The sequence below is a fragment of the Festucalex cinctus genome, chromosome 10 (assembly GCF_051991245.1).
Source record: "Festucalex cinctus isolate MCC-2025b chromosome 10, RoL_Fcin_1.0, whole genome shotgun sequence".
NCBI lineage: Eukaryota > Metazoa > Chordata > Actinopteri > Syngnathiformes > Syngnathidae > Festucalex > Festucalex cinctus.
The window spans coordinates 16807382-16829010 of NC_135420.1; the positions used below are offsets into that span (position 1 = coordinate 16807382).

Genomic DNA, 21629 nt, shown 5'->3' on the forward strand with positions numbered 1-21629 from the left:
TTGAAACACCATAATTATGCAAGTTCCTTGTGATTTATTAAATTATTAATTTTAAAACAAAAAAGGTGCATATATATATATATATATAAATTCAAACAACTCAAAATTAGTATTAATAATTTTGTTTTTATTTTATTTTTTACAATAGGCGGTCAAGAAAATGGATGGATGGATGGATTATGCTGATTTTTTTTTTTAATTGTGGAGTGTAATAATTGAAATTGGAATTGAATATTAATTAATTGCACAGCTGTACTATGTTGTCATTTTCAGTCGACAGCAGGTGGCAAAATGGCCGCCATTTTTGACTTGACTTCAGTTCACTTTAACAGCATGTCCCATGGTCCTAAATCTGAATGGATACCAACATTGAACTTACTTTTTCTTGAAGACCACAAAGACAGCAGCTCCCACGATCAACAGCAGGATAAAGCAGATGACTGGGCCGATCACAACCCCAATTATACCGGGATCCTCTGCAAGTCACATGCAAGTCTTTCGTGAGGTCATAGATCCAAGTTAAGTTTATTCTAATGAAAATCTAACGCAAGATGAAAGCAATGCAGCAGTGTGCTTTTTGTTGCCCCCTGATGGATATAGTTGGGAAACACTGCTGTACAGTGTGCAGGTTTGCAGACTGAGCTCATGATGCAGTGAAATAGTCACATAAAAATAACCCATTAAAATAATTTACTGCTTACATTTCATCCAACTTTCAGCAAAAAGAAAATTTGACGTCAAAGTAATAAATCTTGACACGGCTATAAATCAATAAAAGCATGAAGGAACATCCCTGTTTAAATTCAATACACTATATAACATCCAGCCTTACTATTGGGCATGAAGAAGTAGGTGGTTTCTGTGAAAGAGCCGTTTCCTGCCAAGGAGGTAGCGCGGACCCTCACGCTGTAGTTCCCGGGGTGTACGAGCGACAGCTTCGTGCCGCCAGACTTGAGGTAGGCAGGCCGAGAAACACAAGCTGTGCGGACCTGGAGTCGCCCCAAACATGGAAAAAAAGTCAGCAATCCAAATACGGATTGATATGGAGTTAGGTTTAAGTCTGTTTGTTTTATCATGTACCACACATTATGTATTTAAAAAACAAAACAACAACAACAAAAAAAGTTTAATTTGAAGGTCAAACATGCTGCACATTTTAAAGGAATCCTAGTTTGTTTTAGCTGCAGGATGCATGCAGAGTGCAGTGCAGTGCCTGTCGATCCCTGTGCCTGCATTCTCGGCTCCCTTCCTGCCTCTGTTGCTATGGCAACAGAGCAGCGACTGGCTCCTGTACTCAGGCTGTGGCACCATGAAGAGCAATACAAGTCAAATTCACACATTTTTGCCACACAAACAACTCACAAATAAATATATGCAAACATACACAGCAGCACTGGGGGTTTTATAAACAAATATTTTCTTTCTTGCCTCAGCACGGAGGATTTTCTAGTTCTCACTGTCCGACTGCAATGGCGTTGTAACACAAAAGTGAAGTTTCTAAACAGGTCTGGTGGTACTGACCTCGGTCTCGCCAACCTTCCTGTAGAAGACTTCATACAGGATGATGAGACCATTTGGAGAGACGGGTGCCTTCCACTTAATCAACACAGCAGGCTCGTCGTCCAATAACTCATGGGTCACATGGCTTGGGATGTCATCGGCTTTCTCTGTACACGAAGAAGAAAAAATAAAATGGACCATGTAGAGATTATATTCCTGGAATGCATTTCTCAAATCGGCGCAATGTGGATTCACCTTCGGGCATAGTTCTAGCACTGATGTAAGTCGCCATGCTGCAGCGCTTGAGGTCTGTGGGATGGTTGCAGGCCATGATCTCAATTTTATAACTGGTAAAGTGTTGCAGGTTGGAGATGACTGTTGATTCTTTTGAAAAGACTTTCAGTTCAACCTGTGGAGGATTAAAAAAAAAAAAAAAATGAAGGAGCAGCACGATTACAGACATTTTTTTTCTGGAATGATCATGTCGGTCAAGCCAGGATGGAAAATACAACAATTTGATGAACAGCCTATGGAGTATATTTAATTTAAAAAAAAAAAAAAAGACCTTAGCTCCCTCCTCATCCTCGTCTTTCGGCGTGGCTTTGGTCGAACCGTTCAGAACGCTGGGGGCTGTGGGAAGGAGGAAAGGCATTTCGGTGGCGTTGGCCACGCCCACTGAACGTCGCCGACGTGATGGTCTGGAAAAAGAACACATGAAGCATTCTGTCACTGCCACCTTCTTCTAACTACCTCCACTAGATGGTATACATGAGCCAATGGCCACTTCCTGAAATGGAAATGCATCACTGAACCAATTCAGCAGGACCTTTTCGCAACTTTCTATTAAAGCGTCATTAACTATATTGTACTTCTCTTGCCAAGAGTTCAGAGCTACAAGGTTAAGTTAAAAGCTGCTCAGGTGGGAGAAAAATGTCCGACATCCCCTTTGCGTGATGGAAAAGAGAAACATGGAGAGGTTTTTGTGCACTGCGTTGCATGATACTGACCTCTTACATTGTGGGCTCTAAGTCCTGCTGAGGTGTGTGTGAGTTTCCCTGTGTGTGTGCGTGTCCGAATGTCCGTCCGCATGACTGCACGCCTGACTGGCGTGAATGATAATGGCCGCAGTAATCACTCCCGTAGGGAAGCCGCAACAGAGCGTGTATGTGTGTGTGTTTCAAGAGGATGGGTTAGGTGCACTGGGGCCTCCAAAATCAGCACCTCCCACCATGTGCCCACCCCCACTGACCTGCCCGGAACAAAAACAAGTCCACATAAATGACACACACAAACATTGAAGGACGAGGGAGAGTTGGCACGGATCTGCAGTAGACAAATACAGACAAAAGACGGGTCATCTTGTCTGGCTGGTTAAAGGGCTTTCTGATGTGCCAATGAGAGAGTCATAATTAGGAATCTTCAATTTTTATTTTTTTTTAAACGCAACCTTGAGTTGTCACCGTCACCAATAACAAGTAGTAATACCACTAGTACTTTTGATACATAGACATTAGAAAGAAAGAACAATATATTCTAATATAACATTTATGTTTCATTAAAATTGCATGAAATTACTGGCAATTTTCTTTTCTAATTTTTCATTTCTGGTTCCTGATCGTAAAACAGCCCCATGAGGATGGCTGAGTCCCGAGTACCGATTCCTTCAAATAAGATACTTGATATCAGTACTCGCCCATCCCTAGTACACTCTAAAAACAGTTGGGTCAAATTAAAAAAAAAAAAAAAAAAAAAAAAAAAAAAAAAAAAAGGAACCAACACAACTCTTTGGGTTATTCAGTTAACCCAAAAAGTTGGATCAAATGAAATAACCCCCAAAATTGTGTTGATCTGTGGGTTATTAACTAATTAGCTCCCAATAACGTGTAAATACATTTATTTTTTTAATGTTTTAGTGTCCCAAAGACGTATTTATACGTTTTTTGTTTTATGCTAGAGCATACAGAAGGCTTTGATGCAGCCTCTCAACAGCAAAGAACGGTTGCAGAAAAGGTAGTTATTGCACAAACAGCAGAGCAAAGGAGATCAACCGGGGCCATGTTGAAAAAAAGCTCAATTACTCACAATATTAAAAATTTGTGAAAACTGATGAAACTTAGCTCTCTTCTAATGCTAATTGCTGCAAAACGTAAACAGATAGATGAAAGAAGAGACTTGAATCTTTCTTTTGATAGGTTCCATGTTTTTATAGCAATAGAACACAATATTCTGTGGGCCTTGCAAAATCCAATAAAACAGCCAGGAGCGAACGGGATTGCTTCTGTGAAAATGGCTACGAGTGAATTAGTTAATTTAATTTGACACAACTTTTTGGGCTGAATACCTCAAAAAGTTTGGTTGGTTAAATTTTTGTACAATTGAATTGTTGTTCAATTAGCACAAAAAGTTGCATCACATGAATAACCCACACAAAATTACCCAAAAATTGGGTTGTTTTGTGGGTTATTAATTTAATTTTACTCAACTAATTTTTGTTAAATAAATCCGAAATTTGGGTTTGACCTAATTCAATTGAGCCATACAATTAATCAAAAAAATTGGGTCAACTGAATAATCTGCAAAACAACCCCTCAAACTAGGTATCTTTGTGTGTTATTAATTTAATTTGACTTAACTTTAGGTTAAATAATTCAAAAAGTTGGGCTGATTCATTTTTCACCCAATTTGGGTTATTTTTCACCCAACTGTGTTTAGAGTGCTGCTTTCTGCTCTGCATGTTTAAGTTAATTTAAAATCCCCCACTAATTTGCTGTGATAGCACTTTGACTTTCGAACAGTCATTGTGACAATAAAATCAAAAACGCACCTGCTCTCAAAGACTTCATTGTGCAGGTAGTTCTCAAAGGTCTTGCGGTACTCAATCTCCTCCTGCTCTTTCTTGAGCTGAATGTCCGTCTTGGGGCAGGCGCAACATTTGCCTCCGATGTTGGGCTCGTCCGTGTGGTTCCATTTCTGCTCGTCCTCGCTATCCAGGTGGGTCGGGGTCCGGGAAGGCAGCTTCATTCCTGTCGAAGAACAAAAGCGTGAAAAAAAAAAGAAAAAAGTTGGATCTATCTGCTAATAGCCCACGTGGTCGGACATCAACCTTGCAGACAGTAGTCAAACTTGTAGAGGTCGCTGTCCTCGGGTTGCTTGCGGCAGATGACCCGGTAGTGGGTGATGTTGCCGTTGGGATTGGTGGGCGGCTTCCACTTGAGGATGATTTGAGAGGAGGAGTTGGAGGAGGAGATGGGATCCAGAGGCACCGAGGGCTCTGAGGAAGATTGAGGTAGACAAACGTGAGGGCACGACATTCTAGAAATGTCTGGCTCCATCAGTCATCATTGATCCCCCCCCCTCTCTGTTTTTGCTGTGCGAGGGTAACCTGCCGAGTTTTTGTCCCCCAACGGCACTATGGAGCAATGATTTGAATGAGTCAGTCTTTTGTTTGCACATTTGTGTGCATGTGTGTGCAAATGACGATAGTGGTTTTCCTGCCAAGTGTTTCATGCTGTTCCAGTGATCAGCAGTCGGTTGTGGTAACAGGCCAAGACACATTGGCTATTAAAATGTAGCAAGCACTCTGCTACAAATAGTGATGCAAACAATGTTGTGTAAACAATTCATGATAACTTTTAACTAATCATTCATGAGTAAGGATTTTTTTTGTGCTTCAAGGACACACAAACTGTTGTTTGAGACAAAACTTACCTGGAAGGAAAAGACAGTCAAAAGTTCATATTAGTGTTAATTTTATCAGACATTTTTAAATTTAGTCCAATTTCAAACACGCTTGTTAGTTTTTATCATAGACAATGATTTTACCCCTGGATATTTTTTGTAAGCAGATTATGTTGAACATTTTGGATCTAAAATTATTTCACATAAAAATTTCTCTTTTCTTTTTGATGGAGAAACAACTTGACACACAACTACAGTATATCAACAAGTGGCTACTATGGCTAGTAAATTATCCAGCATTAGTTAGTGGTCGGATTAACATTATTTATGGATGATGGAACGTTAAAGCCGTTGGATTAATGTTACATTATGACTATAATTTACTTTTTTTTTTTTTTTACTTTTTTTTTTTTACTTTTTTTTTTTTTTTTTTAAATCCACAGTGAATCCACTTCCTGTCTGTCCCACGTGCTTGTGCATATTGCACTTACTAGCTGCAGATTTGAAAGGTGGGGTGTGACATGACAGTGTCACAGTGACAGATTAGCAGACAAGATTTTACAAAATCATAAAATTTTTGTCTCGTTTTTGTTCATGAACTACAATTATAGATTTTAGTCCAGTTTTTATTAAGTGACGTACATTTCCGTCTCGTCTTCATTAGTCAACAAAAATGTATACTGATTTAGTCCCAGTTAGTGTTTATTAATGAGGGTTTTAGTCCAGCCTAGTCTAGTTTTAGTATAGTGAAAAATGGGTGTTGACAGAATTATTTTTGTTAAGTTTTCGTTGAGGAAAATAACACTAGTTCACAACATTTACTTTTACTCCCCCCTGGTCTAAAATAAAAGTTGTACAACTACACGTCACTCATCAGGGCCAAATTTGTACATGGCTCAGAAGCTAGTGTAACTCACTGGAGGCATTGGTGCGGACATAGATGATCTCACTCTTGGCCCCGTGAACCTGATGCTCGTCTGACGCGGACAGTTGGGTTTTGACCATGATGGCGTACTGGGTCCACGGCTTCAGAGGGCGAATCAAATGGCCCGGCTCGAGCTGCTCCTTGTTGTCAGAGGCACGGGTAGGCGGGTCAACGTCGGCGATCACCCAGCTGTTCGAACCGCACGCATCCTGCCCGTCAAACTCGGTCACGTTCTTGTACGGCCTAGAGGAAGTGAGGAAGAGGAGAGAAATCAACTCGAGTGACATCGATGGCAGAATTGATGTTCACACAGAAACACCTCCTCCATGACCAATAAAAATATGACTTGTGTCAGATGCTTACGCTTCTTTGTAGAGAACCATAAAGCCCAGCAAGTCTCTGAAATCTAATGGCCAAAATGGCTCCCACTTCAATAAAATCTTGTTTGACGCCTTCTTAATGTGTGTGAATTTCAGCAGCTTGGTTTCACCTGGTAGATAAAGCAGATAGATGATCAGCATGCAACTTGGAGTTAAAAAAAAAAGAAAAAAAAAGTGTGTTTATGACATTAATCTGGACAAATTCAGATGGCCTAACAAACTAGAGGCAAATCTGCACTGGCTGACTAAATCTGAATAATACAGTCAAACAAAATTGAAATCATGTGTGGCTCTATTGTCAATATCACAATAAAAATAATAAACAAGCTAAAATGTCTCATGTAATAACATTGAGGATAGTGTGAAGTCATACAAAGGAGACGATCCCAACTAAAATCACTGTGACGACTGACAATTTAGTAAAAATGAAAGGTGCCAAAACAATGCAATTTACTGCAATTATGAATCAGCGATGACATCAACTTACAGGAGGCTTGGTCCCCGTTGGTTCGCACTGCAATGTCATTCTTTTGGTTGCGCTTGATGGTGCCCGTCACCTCCTCCATTTTGCTGATTTCAGACATGCACAGTTTGGAGTTGTAGTGGAAGAAGGTGCGGCCGCGCTGGATGGTCAAGTTGTGCTTGGACCAGTCCCACAGCTCTCGCAGGTTCTGGTTGTCCAGTGCATAGAAGGCATAGATGCTGAAAGAGATGGAGAGATGCATTAGAAACAGTGGGAGAGGGGGATGAAAAGTGAAAAGGGGAAGACGACTTACTCTCCCTCAAGATGCTCCCCTTTGATGACGCGCAGTTTACGGAGGAACGAGAGGGACACGAGGGCGTAGGCTCTGCGAACCGTCAGGTAGCCTGTGATCTCCTCAATCTGACCCAAACTAGCCTCAAGCTCAGCAGCTATGTTATCTGCAGGGCAAGAAAACAGCAGAGTCAGACATTGTGGTAGAACAAAAAATGTAAATCACACAGAACAAAGGAGAAGATCTAAGCCTCTATCGTAGTCCCAGAAGGAAGTGCGCAAATGAACTCACTCCCGCCTCGAATCTTGATAATCATGTTGCCTTGGAGAACAGTGCAGCCTCTCAGAGCCTGGGCCGAGGTGACCGAGTCGATGGTTTTATTCCCCACGCAGAGTTTGGGACAAAGGCCTGCGCACGGCGAGCATGTCAACCTGCGCAGAGTGAAAGGACCGTCAATAAAAACATCAGCATCCTAATGAGAGCAGCGAGGCCAGCACTTGCTGACATGATACTGATCGATAGGGATCAATACAGACAAGCAAGGACGTTTTATGCATTTACTCAAAAAGGGATTACTGTGTTCGATACGTTTCAGAGCTGAGACACAATCGAGGCAACGGCTGAGATCGCAGGAAGCACAATCACAAACATTTCGCCAATGCGAGCTACATATATAAGGTCACATGATAGCAGCAAAACAACTTGTAACTTGAACCAAAGGAATCATGTAGAATCATAAACAAAGAACAACAATATAACACTTGGTTATTTAATTGTGTGTGGATGTTTATTACAAGAAGAAGAAGCTTTGTTTGATGAAATGAGTGTTTGTGCACTTCCTATACTTTGCTAACTAATCAACCGATAGCAGAGTAGCGTCTCAGTGTGGTTGTTGACAAACAGAAGCGGGACAAAAATTGATACAATACTGACCAAGTACAATTTGAGCATTCAACCGAAATGTTTCAGAAAAAGAAATACTCACTCAATGATGAAAGCATATTACACAAGTTAGTTATGTTAGCTAAGCTAGCTTAGCTAATTTAGCTATAAATAACTTTTACATTTTTTTGGCTTCTTGCAGCATTTAGCTACACTCATTCCACCAAAAGGAGAACCAGCAACCTAAACAGGTAATGTTGAGAGAAAAATGTGGCAAACGTTTGACCCTGCAACAAATCAATTCAAATACTTCCGATGGGAAAATTGTTTTGAAAAGCTAACAAACCGGAGGTTGACCAATGTATTTTCTACCTCAAAAGTTCCACTCTATTTTGGTATCCATTCACAACATTTTAATTTTTAAAACAAATCAATTTGCGTCCTGTTGTCGAGCTGAACTGTACTGCTGTTTTGGAAAGGAGTCGAATGACTTTGAGCATGACTGGATTTGTGTTAGCATCCAAAAATATTACGCCGTAAGTAGACAAACAACTAGCTGTTGTTTGAACACTGAAAGCAAAAACAAAAACCACAAATGCTCAATCACACAGACTGATTGGACATGGAATGAGATGACTGAATGGAATGAAGCAGGAATGTGTTGTGATGTGCTTGTGTGCGTCGGTTGGGAGCGGGCATGACACAGCACTTCCAACACAACAAGGCCTAGAGTGTTCCGAGGAATTAAAATAAAAGCCTCTTTTACACTGACTGTAAAAGACAGATTTTTTTTCGTCTTTTCCAGTGTGGCTGTTCTGTATAATACAGCAATGAGTGGGTACACTCTGTGGGTCCACTAGTCCACCCAACAATTGTTTTGCCTTTTTACAGAATGTATCCGACGTGTAACGTCGACACCTGCGTGTAAGGTATTCCATAATGTTGTGACCGGGGGGTTCAACAACTGACACTCTGACTACGTGAGACATCTAATTAATACCGTGTCATGTGTGAAAGAGCATATATAGCATATATGTAATAACCCACTTTGCTGGCTCTAATGCAGCAATTATGTCTGATCTCTGTGTCAATGAGTTTTAAATTATATGTAGTGGTCTAATAGTGGTAGATGTTGAAGAACCAGAAACAACACAATTTAGTTTAGTTACAAATACAATTTCTACTAAAATTAAAACTTTAAAAGTGATGAACTTAGATAATTTTTATTTATCCCAGTGGTGGGTAAAGTAAGGCTAGCGGTCCACAGTCGGTCTGTATTTCTTTTATTATTATTAATATTTTATTTTATTACGATTATTAGTATTATTTTACAAAATTAGTATTCATTCATTTTGTATTAATTCTATTCTTCATGTATGATATTAGATGATTGGTTAAATGATTCACTGTAAATAAAATAAAAAAAAACAGTAAAACGAACAATTTATATACATTTACTACATTTTCTATATTTAACTGATTAATTGGTTAATTGAATGATTGTAGGAAGTAAAATTAACAATTGAGCTATAAAACAGGTTTGATTTGTGTCAAATAATTGGTTAATTATATAAAAAAAAAAAATTATTTTATTTTTTTAATAAATTATTTTATAGGGATGGGCGAGTAAAGATATGTATCGGTATTGGTATTGGGCTGATACCCAGCCTTATTTCAAGGTATCGTATTTCCAATGGCTGCCAATTACTTAACGATTAGGAACTGGAAATTAGAAATGAGAATAGAAAATTGCCATTAATTTCATGCAAGTTTAAGGGAAAATTATTTATTTCAATACTTTTAATTATCGGTCACCGTTTTGCTTTGTTTTTTTGTGTGAAAATTTTATGTATCAAAACTACTAGTGGTATCAGTACTTGGTATCATCAGTATTGGAAACTGCTCAAGAGTTGAGTACTCGTACTGGAATAAAAGTGGTATTGAACATCCCTACTATTTTGCATGAATTTGTACTTTTTTCACCTCGTTTAAGAATGAACCAGTCCATCTGTCCATTTAAAAACAAATATGTTTTGATTTGACCACAGAGGGTATAGGCCACCCCTGCTTTAACCCTCCAAGTCAAAAAAGCCATATCCAAAATACACTTATCACAACTGCTAATTGATGTGGGAAATATAGAATGGTCATTATACTGCAAAGAATTTTATCCGTCAAATATGCAACATACGGATGCAGAGACAACAAAAGCGAAAAAAAAAAAAACAACAACAGACGTTTTAGTGTTTTCCCTCTCTTGTCTCAATGCAGACATGCTTCATACATGCGCATGCACTAGGAAAGGGGGTCTTCATCGTGCCGCCTTTCAGGAAACTCATTCACAAAAGGCCAGCCTCGTCTAGCGAGCTGCCCAGACACACACACACACACGCACGCAAAACCGCATGGAGGATAACGTTTCATTCAAATATGAGCCCTCTCAAAAGAAACATAATCCTGCTCTTTAATTCTGACTGAAGCCTCGACAGCTTTACCTCAAAAGGTATTTAAGAGTTTGCTTCTATCATCATACTGATATCTCCAGTGATGATCATTATTCTTAGAAATATGTAAAAAGTGTGGCCATAAAAATGAGGGATGCCTGCATGAATTATTTTGCGGAGTGTAAAAATTTAACTTCCAAATCAGCTTCTTTGTTTGCTGGTGAACAAAGGATGCTCGTGGACCAAGCAAGCATGCATTGACTGCCATTGAATATAATGATATAATGTTTATGCAAATCTTATTACCAAGGCTTTTCCCTGGGAAGCACAGCCAAGAGACAGAAGAACACAAAATTCTTCAACTCTCTGTGCACACATGACCACTTACGATGGAAGTCATGAGGAGTGCATTTGTGGATTTTTTTTTTTTTTTTTTTTTTTTTTTTTTTTTTACATCAAATGGCCCATTACTGTTTCCTGAATATTAATCCTTAAAAAAGGAATTTCCACCACTGAATACATCACCGTTTCTGCTTTATGACTTATTAGTATGTGGAAACACTCCGTAATGATCTCTACTAAACAAAGGTAGAAGGCAAATCTCTCTTTTAGGTGCCCCCCTCCCCTACCTTCCACACGGAAAATGGTACAGTATATTCAGTTCCTTCAGAAGTAACGCTCTAGTTGCAATGTAGAAAGAGAGAATGTTTTGGCCCGTTGTAGTGAAAAACACAGACACACAGGCAGACAGCAGGCTGGGTCCGGAGAGCAGCTCTTAAAGGGCCAGTCAGTGTTTATCTGTCCGGTTGAACCCGGTGACTTGGGCAACGGTGTCTGGTAGAACCATCTGGAAGAGTGGATGCAGGTCTGGCGGAACCAGATGCTTCACGGCAACACACACCAACATGCTCGTTTTCAACTGCACTGGTTTGCTTTATTTTTTATCTATCTCGCACCAGAGTACGACTAAAGTGCTGGAGCAAAATTTCTCAAAAAAGGATTTAATTAAAACTTTTGTCCAACATTAACATGTGTTTCAGTGTCATTGCCAGTGAGAGATAATCGCCAGTAGCCATATGGATGACTGTTGCTTCTGTTAAGTCATTTTTAATGTTGTTGTTCTGGTTGGTTTCTACTTCCTGTTTTGGTTCCAATTTTAATGTTGTTTAATGTTGTTGTTCTGGTTGGTTTCTACTTCCTGTTTTGGTTCCAATTCCTGACTCTGAGGCAGAACTGCTATTGACCAACTTTTTGTGAGCAAACTTGGAGAAATCGAATAAGAGGTGCAACAGAAACAGGATTTATTAAAGTTGAAGAGGAAGTCAACCCAGAAAATTTCTTTACAATATTATGTTGTATGCAACGCCACTAGGACTGATGACTTAATATTGCGTTAGTGGAATATGAATAAAGCAGAAAAATCCACTCATTTTTACACATCAGGGGGCGGCCATTTTTGCCCCATGCTGTCTAATAATTACATCATAGTTGCTTAGGGCTCAGGTAACAACCAATCATGGCTCACTTGTTTTCTGAGTTTGGTCATGTGACGTTCGCAAGATGAGCCGTGACTTGAATTACCTGAGCAATTGTGATGTCATTTTTCAGACCGCAAGTGGCAAAATGGCCGCCCCGTGAGATGGATAAAAACTGGTGCATTTTGCTGCTTTGTTCATATTTCACAAACATAATATTAAGCAGAATGTTGTGTTTAGACTAGTGGGGTTGCATTGAACATAATGTAAAGAATTTTTTCTTGAAAAAAAAAAAAAGTATTTCTTTAAATATACTGCTTATGCTCGTTAGGGTCGTGGGTGAGCTGGAGCCTATTGCACCTGACTTGGTCACCAGTTCATTGCAGGGTACATATTAAAAGCAGTTCACGTTCACATTCGCAACTAATTAAAGACAATTTAGGGTCTTCAATTAACCTAACATTTACGTCTTGTTAATATGTAATATGAAGAAGAAAAAAAAAAAAAAAGAGGGAAAAAAACATGGTAGCACAGACAACCTAAGAATTTAAAGCAACTATGCTAACCTAGTCGAAAGTGGTAGTATAACACCATTATGTACATTATTATGAAAAAGTACATTCCATTTTTGGATTTAAAAAAAGAGGGGAAATAGTTTATTACTTATTGTGTATATGAGCATAGAAAATCACTCAAAGGAAGCCCCTCTGCCGTCTGCCTAGATTATGACTAACTTACTGCAATGCTTTTTTTTTTTTTTAAGGGTCCTGATAATCCCCAAAGTCTGGCATGCAGAGAAAGTCGCTCACTCTCCTGCGCACATGTACATGATGTATGTTGAAAAAATGACATTATAGGGGGCTGAAATGTTCGAGCGACAGGGTGTGTTCTTTTTCTTCTTCTTTTTTTTTTTTTTTTTTTAAGCAAACAAAAACATTTATATCAACACAGTGAAAAGGGGTAAAAACACTTGCACACAGGTAATATCTTTAATTATTTAGCCACATGATGGAAATATCCTCGGGGCAACCTTCTCTTATTAGAACATAAATACAAAGCGCTGCCCTTTTAATTCCCTCTCCCATCTGTCCGTCTCCACACCCCACTACTGTCTCCGCACGTACAAAAATTGCTCCTCTTCCCACTAAAGACTCATCTTGGCCTGCCACTTGTTACATGTCACATTTTCCGAGCCACAAAGGGACAACAGGAGGACTTTACCCAATATGTTTTAATCTTATGGTCCAAACCTGCGTGGATGTTTTGGAACAACTCTCCTTTTTTTAGTAACAGTTGGCAGTTCAAAATAAGAAATCCACTGATGTGCTCGCTATGGTCGTCAATATATGCAGAAAACTGCTGTCAGAACTTTTTAACATCGCAATTTGCCTCATTGCTCACTTATATCTGATTGTACAGTAAACTGAACTACATCTGCACCAGTTATGCTGACCACAGCAACCATCAGCTCCGATTAAATCCAAAATAATAAAGAAAAAAACCCATCAATCCTTAATACATTTGCTTCACATGAAATAATCACACTTAAGCCGCCTTAGTGAACAGGTTCCAAGTCACTGAGTAATCTTTCAAACAGGAAATTAATCAGTTATTGGCAGCAAAATGATTCTGGCATTATAATGAAAGCCAGCTTCCAAAATAAGCAATGCTTGGCCAACGACTACAAATGTTAACACGAGGTAATTCACATTTACTAGACAGTAACTGAGGTACTTTTAACTATTTTAGTGGGAGTGGTTACTTTCTCATCAAGACTTTCACTGTGAAGGACTTTTGCGAGGACATCCTCACATAAAAAACACAACTTCTTCCACTTCCTAGTATTGATTTACACGTGATTGATCTACAATGACAATTACGTACAAACGGTGGTCAGGATGTTTGGCAATGCGCTAATGGTCCATTTATTATAGGAATACGTTTTTATTAAAGTTACAACCTTATGGTTATGGCTTTTGCAACCATATTAACACCCCAGTATGAATGCAGCCCTTAGGTCAGAATTTCAAAACCCTGATTGATAATCAATAGAATTAGGGATGGGCGCATTACGATACCAAGTATCAGTATTGGGATAAATTACCCGGCCTTATCTCAATGTATCGGCACTCGCGGCGGAAGCCGATATCAGTATGGCCATTTTCGGGAACTAGAAATTAGAAGAATACAAAATTACCATTAATTTTATACAATTTTAAGGAATAATGCTATATTGTGATATGTATATATCCCCTTAAAATTATCTATCATTGGTTTTTGGAGCGAAATTTCATGTATCAAAAGTAGGGATGGGCGAGTGCCGATACCAGCCTCGTGATGCTGGCCGATACCAGTATTGGCCGCCATCTTGTGGCCATTTTATGATCAGAAACTAGAAATAAAAAATTTGATGAATAGAAAATTGATATTGATTTCTTTTCTTTTTTTTTAAGGAAAAATACTATATTGGAATATATGGGTCTTTCTTTAAAATGATATGTCATTTTTGGCCGGAATTTTATGTAGTGGTGGTATCTGTATTTGGTATTGTAATCTATGACTACTTAAGAGTGGAGTATCGGCCTAAAATGTGGTATCGGACATCCCTAATCAAAAGTACAGTGCATGATATCGGTAACTACTCAAAAGTTGAGTACTAAAAAAAAAAAATACTAAACACTTACAGTTAAAATAATAAGAATTATTGGAAATAATTAAATTATTTCACAAATACATTGTCTGTCTGAAAGGAATCTGTACACTTGCATGGAGGCAAAACAAAACAACAACCCAAAAAAAAAAGTGGGGCTCATGATTTGGCCTTTGCTTTTTGTCGCTACTAAAAAGATTTTGAGTCAAGGTTGCACAAAATGTAAAAAAGTTAATAAAATAAATAAAAACCCGTCTTCGTGTTTGCCAACTTCCAAATGTCATCAGTTCTCGTGTGCTTCCAGAGTGCGGCAGCAAGCCTGTGCAGACACTGCGGAGTTGATGTGGGTGACTGATATCATGCGCCAGTCGCCACTATCAATAATGACGATGGTGGCGTGCGTGTGTGCGTGCGTCAGACATACATGGAGGAGTTTATAGTGGTGTATCCAGAAGGGCACTCTGGAATGCAGGCGCCGTTGTGGGTGACGTATTCGTCGCACTCCCGGCCCTGGTTCAGTCTCTTGGTCTCCTTACACTGGTTGTGGAGCGCCTGTGAGAAGCAGCAGAGACTAAATATTCTTCATCTTAACTCGTTCACTCGCAGCAATTTTCACTGAAGCAACCTTTTTCGTTTCCGGCTGTTTTACTGGATTTTGACTGATTTTGCAAGGCCCACAGAAAATTGGGTTCTATAAAAGCATGGAACCTACCAAAAGAAAGATTAGAGTCTCTTCATCAGGAAAAAAAAACATATATGTATCTGTTTCTATTTTGCAGCAATTAGCATAAGAATATAGCTAAGTTTCATCATTATTCACAAACCTGTTGAAAACATTGGAGGAAAGAGCTTATTGCAACATGGGCCTGGTTGTTCTCGTATACTCTGGTGCCACCTGCTGGCCGTTTTTTTTGTAATAACTACCATTGCTTTAAGCGACCTCTTCAGGTCAGAAGCTGAATCAAAGCCCTCCATATGCTTGAGCATAAAAACCCCCCAATTAAAAACGCATAAATAAGTTTTTGGCACCATGGTAATATTTAAAATAGAACGTGTTGATACGTCTTTGGGAGCAAATGAGTTAAGGAGAGGCGATCATAATAAGAGCAACCAACCTGGCAGAAGGAGAAGCTGACACAGCGCCATCCCCTGAAGACGTAGTATCCAGGGGGGCACTTCTCCACACAGGTGTTGCCGTGCTGGAGGTTCCTGCAGGCCACGCAGCTGCTGGCATTGCCCGGCTCTGAGCAGCTGCCCAAGCACTGGTCGTGGCAGCATTGGCCGTGGATGTTACATGCGCCGTGCTTACAGCGGTCCAGGCACACTAAAGAGTGGCAGAGGGGAGAAGGAAAAGAGGTGGTTAATACCAAGTTGTAACCAATAAGAACCTGTAGTTCTGTATTAAAACATCATGGTTACGCAAAAAAAAAAAAAAAAAAAAAAAAAAAAAAAAAAGTTGGCTGAAAATTCTTACTTACTTTGGCCAAATGGACACTATTACGCTCTAACACTAATTACCATTGAAACGCATACAATTCGTCAAGCTCCAGCTGCAATTTGCATGCAAACATGAATGAGCACTGATTGTTCACAGCCCCAGTGCGCAGCGCCATGGAGAAAACTTAATTTGCCAATGGGCTGAACATTATATGTCATTGGCTCGTGTCAAGTTTCATTTGACCTATCGGGAAAGAACGTTCGGTCCGAGAGCCAGAGTGTCAATGTGATCGGATTAGCCTTCAGGTTCGACCAGTACCCTGTAATGATCTAATAAACGGGCGGTTATTGCCTCATCTGTGGCCCAGTAGAGACTCATTACATCTCATACTGGCCGCTGACCTTTCTACCAAATGCGCATGCTGACTGGTTGTGAACAAAACAGGGATCCATCATAAATCACCGAAAGGGAAGCGTTTACTGACACTGTTTCACTCCGGTAACAAAGTAATACATAATCAATAGATAAAGAATAATACACTGGATCTTTACAATTCAGCATTCATTTACAGTTCCTTTAAGACGCTTTATATCTCACAAATGAACCATCTGCATGGCTAAAGTAAAAAAAATAAAATAAAATAAAAATAAAAATGATGCAGTCATTCAACGTGTTGCTTGTTACTTTTGATCTACTTGTGATGTGCCTTGTGGCTGTTTTACGATCAGAAACTAGAAATAGAAGAATAGAAAACTGCTATTAATTTCATGCATTTTTAAGAAAAAAAAATAAATATATATATATATATATATATATATATATATATATATATATATATATATATATATATATATATATATTGGATATATAGATCTTTTCTCCCCTTAAATAGTATCTATTATTGTTTTTTCTTCAGGATATTTTATGTATCAAAAGTACTAACGGTACCTGTAAACTTTTGTGAACCGTCGGGGTCTGTCTTATTTGTATTTTTTTATTTAGCAAATATATATTGTATTTATTGTTCCAAATATCAATGACAATGTTCAGTAATCTTGAGAACAACAAGTTATTTGCACGGTTATCGTGACATAAACAGACCTCGTTAAAGCAGAAAGATTCTTGAGGTGTCCGAGACTTTTGTCTGACGTTGCAGAATGTTTCGGTTTTAGTGAATGAGCACCAATAGATGGATGGGTGAGTTGACTGAGCAGCATTGTTTTTGTATTATTATTATTATTTTTTTACATTATGTTTTCTGGGCCCCCACTAGTCTAAAAATGGGACACTGATTAATATTTTTATTTGTGGAATACGAGTTCCGCAGCAAAAAACACCTGTTTTTCTACATCTGCTGTCCACTGAAAATAACATCACAGTTGCTCAGGTAACAACCAACCACAATTCAGCTTCAGAAAACAGGCGAGCCACTATTGGTTGTTACCTGAGCCCTTCAGCACTGCAATGTCAATTTCAATCGTGGCAAAATGGAAATGGAGAAAAATGGATGAATTTTACTGCTTAATTCATATTCCACAAACACAATCTTAATCAGAATGCCCTAAATAGAACATAATGTCAAGAAATGCTTTAGCACTAGTTGTTGGTTTGACTTTGGTTACTTTCTACATCCTGGCTTTTTTCCAATTTCCCTTGGCTTGATAAAGGTAGACCACAGTCAGTGTGTGCAACAAAGGAGTTTGATTGGATCTTATGTGACTTGTGTGGTTTATTTGAGTACCACTCAGCGGAATCGACTGAGGTTGACCTTCGAGTTTAGAATTCATCCTATAGAATTTGAAAACATTCGAAACAACATGAACAAAAAGATGGTTAACACAGTAAATGAGCTATAGTACAATGGTGGCAGTGTATGCTCGCCTCTGTGGGATGCCAACTCATTGTGGCTCACATGAGCACTCATTGCCAAAGATACAGTTAGGACCACCCCTCCCTCTTCCACACGTGAGGGGCTGCCTGTTGTGCTGCCTGTGCAAACGCAAAGGACAGATGGGGTCTCATGGCAGGGGAGAACAGCGCTTTAGAAGGTTAGAGTAAAGAACAATAACATCGGAGAGTCTGCTCGAGTTTAAAGCAGGTGTCGCTGCAGTTTTCCTGACCTACGAAAGCCGCCACCAGTCTGAGAAAAATGCTTCGCCCTCCCCCTCTCGACTGTCTGCAGTATGTGTCCATGCTGCGCTTGCCGATCCAGCTCCTGTCGGGACTCCATGCCGGCGCGCTGCTCCAGCCCCAGATCCACCCTCAGTCTTAGCCAATGTGTTTGCTGGATGGGGGAGGCAGCTATTCAATGGCCTCTTCCATGTCAGGCAGGAGAGACACCCAGGGTTAACCCTGGCCTTGCTGCGGCAGGCAGGGGGCAGCGGAGTCAACAAGCTTGCAAAGACCCCGCTACTGATACTACATAGGAGGAATTTCATGTACAAGACTCAGCTTGCCTTAAAATTACTAATATAACACTGTGATGTGTTGTTTACTGTACTTTTAAGAAAAATATTGACAGACTGTGTGCCTGGGTGATTTCTCGTCTTCTACTTTAAAATGTCGGCATCAACAACAGTAAGGCTGACAGCTATGCCAAACATGCTCCGTTCAGCTCACTCATTCATTCTTGGCCGCCTCCTCTCTGCCACAACCTCACCCTGCCCTGCACCACTATCTATCGCTCTATCTGCCTGCCTGCCTTTCTAGGCCAGCCAACCCCGCCCACTTTCATTCATACGCCTTGTTTTGTTTTTATGCTGGCTTGGAGGGAGGGGGGAGAGCACGGATGGGCAAATGCTTTCGCAACACCGAGGAGGAGCGATGCCAAGTGAGCTTTAGCGCTCATTAAGGTAAACACACACACATGTAAATCTTGGTGTCGCGCAGTAATTTGCCCGCCACTTCCCCACGTGCAGTTCCAGTAAGGGTTTTAAAGCACAAATCCTGATCAAAGGTTTGTTGTGTTTACCTTTCATCAGGCTCACGGCAGTAAAGAGCCCCGGCTGCTCGGGCAACAGGGAAGGAACATGGGAAAGGCCGGGCAGCCAATCGCGAGCAGCCACACACGGCAACACTTCCTGCACTTAACACATAAAACTGCCCCTTTAATTGGTAGTGTTGTCTGCAGGCGAAGTGCTGGGAACAATAACAGACACGTTTTTGCCCCACAGCCATTTACGTTGGAAAACACAAGCGAGCACGGACATCAGCACGCACACACACAAAGCTGCTGGATTCACGTTTACTATATTTGGCCAGGGTGGCTTTGCTATAAATGCTTTGGAGATCTGATGTAAGACATTCGCCTGGAGAGTGCGGAGAGAGAGACGTAAGAGGTGTAAACAACAATTGACTGACTGGTGAATCCCCCACCAATTCTATAGAAATAAAGCAACATCATCAAGCAAAATAACACTTTAAAAACCTCGATTTTTCATTGATCAATAAATAGTGTGTACACAAAAATATAATACAGTTGAACCCACGCTCTACCTTCTTACGCACAACTCCCAAACACGTGTCGGTCAGATGCCGGCATATTTGTCAGCAAGTTTAACCACTCAATGTATCATTCTAGTTTATTGTCCCCAGACCAAAACAACCACGCATTCCCTTCATGGAGAGTCTGCCTGCATTCAAAGAGAAGAGCGCAGTACTCCAAGCCTTTCTTTTCCTTGCCGAGCAGCCACTCCCTCTCTCTCAGGGTTATTGACACACAGATAAAGAGCAGCTATTATGCAAGCCACTTTCCAAACAAGGCAACCTAAGAGGTTCCCGTACAGTATGTGTCAAAGTTTCCAATCTGTTTGAGCAGCAAAACGCATAAAAACGTGCTGCGCGGGTTCAGGCGGGAAATACCATGGATAATCTTATATTTGTATGATTGTTGAAATCGCACTTGCTTTTCCAATGAGTTTGTCTGGGTGTCCTATGGGGTTGAAGGAACGTAATAGTCTATGCTACTGCTACCATCATTTGGCTGGGAAGAGAACACGTTTTCTCTACAACAACAGTTCCATCAGCTAGTCAACATGATAAAGGTCAACCTTTTGCATGGTTATTACATACACTCAAACAAACAAATGTCTGTGTACAATCAGTGAAGGTAAAGATAAAGTGGAAGATAGAACAAGGGGGCAGCAATTGTGGTAAAAACAAAAAAAATATGAATCTCAATTTATGTGAAGCCATTATAAAAGGTTGCCTGTGATGGAAAAGAGGAAATGTGTAACAGTGATCTTAAGGGAAGTCACTGCAATGTAGCAGTGGCGAAGTATATAATATAACATGGCTACTGGCTAGAGCATAATTAGCTTGATAAGAGTTTATCGGTTCCATGTTAACAATGGGTAATTTCCTTTATACTTTTACAGTAAGGTGTGTTACTGAAAACATTGCCTGTAAAGTTAAGAGGTTTTATGATTATCATGGCATGCAAGTTTGACCTTGGTACAGTTTACACTGGGGAACACACTTTTTGTTGCATCTGACAACTATTTTTAACTAATTTTTGGGCGTGGAATCCAAAGCAGATCTCAGTTTTTCATCACGTCAGGAAAACGGATCCCCATTTTCTAAAACATTTGAAATAACTTTGAATACATGATGTGAATAAAAGCCTAAGGTGGAATAGTTTACATCTAATAAAAACAACAACAACCCTGCAGGCAGTATCAGAAGTTGTTTAAATTAGAAAATAAGTCCTCATGGATATATTTAAAAAGTGTTGTTTCTTCATGTCATATTTGGCACACAAATCATCCGCATATTTGTATTCATGCCTCAACCTGCCAAGTAACTTAACTTTCATGAACCGTAACTACACATTTCCCTACAAATACAAAGCATGTTCATGATAAAGCTTGTGATTACGAACGACGTACTTTGCAGCAACATTTGGATCACAAGTTAAATCACAAGCTTGACGCAAGCCAAATCTATCCACATGTGCAAACAAACTCTTTTACGTAAGGTTACCTCTTCGTTAAGAAGTGCTCTAGCAATCAAGTGTCATTTCCACAGGCAGGTCATGATGACCTGGTGGACAAACTGTGTGATAAGAGACGCTATCAAAAGATAGGTGTAGCTTAATGGAGCGGCGCTTTTTGTTGAGCTTTGTCTGTCTGTTCATTGATTTCCTTTTCTGTGTCTTCCTGCACACTGGTCGGCCAGGCTGGCCCGTCTTGTTACCATGGAGATGAGTCCAGACACAGACTGTCTGCAGTAATTAGCCGTACGCTCTCAACAGGCATTTTCTTAGATTCCCCTCTCGTCATAATTTGTGTCTGATCCTCATGACTCGCCCTAAAACCTTTTATAGCATCCCAAACCTCTCCACACCTCTGGCATATTTCCTTCACTTGCATCCTCCCCTTCTCTTGACCAACCTCACACCGTCCCGTTCAGCCGTAGTGTCTTGCCGCAGGTGACAAATCTGCTCTTCCAGAAAACCACAACCACTAGATCTCATTACAGACGCTAAGGATAGAGGTAAAATCG

The 21629-nt window shown here is 40.0% G+C and overlaps 1 protein-coding gene across 1 annotated transcript in view; it reads right to left on the reverse strand.

Moving 5' to 3' along the window:
• The window catches only part of insrb (insulin receptor b), an 87383-nt gene that overhangs the window by 5417 nt on the left and 60337 nt on the right, over window positions 1–21629 (reverse strand). Inside the window, exons 5-18 of the mRNA XM_077533239.1 lie at window positions 15805–16013; window positions 15114–15241; window positions 7530–7669; window positions 7260–7404; window positions 6971–7185; window positions 6467–6593; window positions 6096–6346; window positions 4604–4771; window positions 4325–4523; window positions 2066–2198; window positions 1756–1909; window positions 1522–1667; window positions 833–989; window positions 380–476 (exon numbers count right to left, since the gene is read on the reverse strand). Coding sequence (XP_077389365.1) covers window positions 380–476; window positions 833–989; window positions 1522–1667; window positions 1756–1909; window positions 2066–2198; window positions 4325–4523; window positions 4604–4771; window positions 6096–6346; window positions 6467–6593; window positions 6971–7185; window positions 7260–7404; window positions 7530–7669; window positions 15114–15241; window positions 15805–16013 — 2269 coding nt within the window. The remainder of the gene's footprint in view (window positions 1–379; window positions 477–832; window positions 990–1521; window positions 1668–1755; window positions 1910–2065; window positions 2199–4324; window positions 4524–4603; window positions 4772–6095; window positions 6347–6466; window positions 6594–6970; window positions 7186–7259; window positions 7405–7529; window positions 7670–15113; window positions 15242–15804; window positions 16014–21629) is intronic.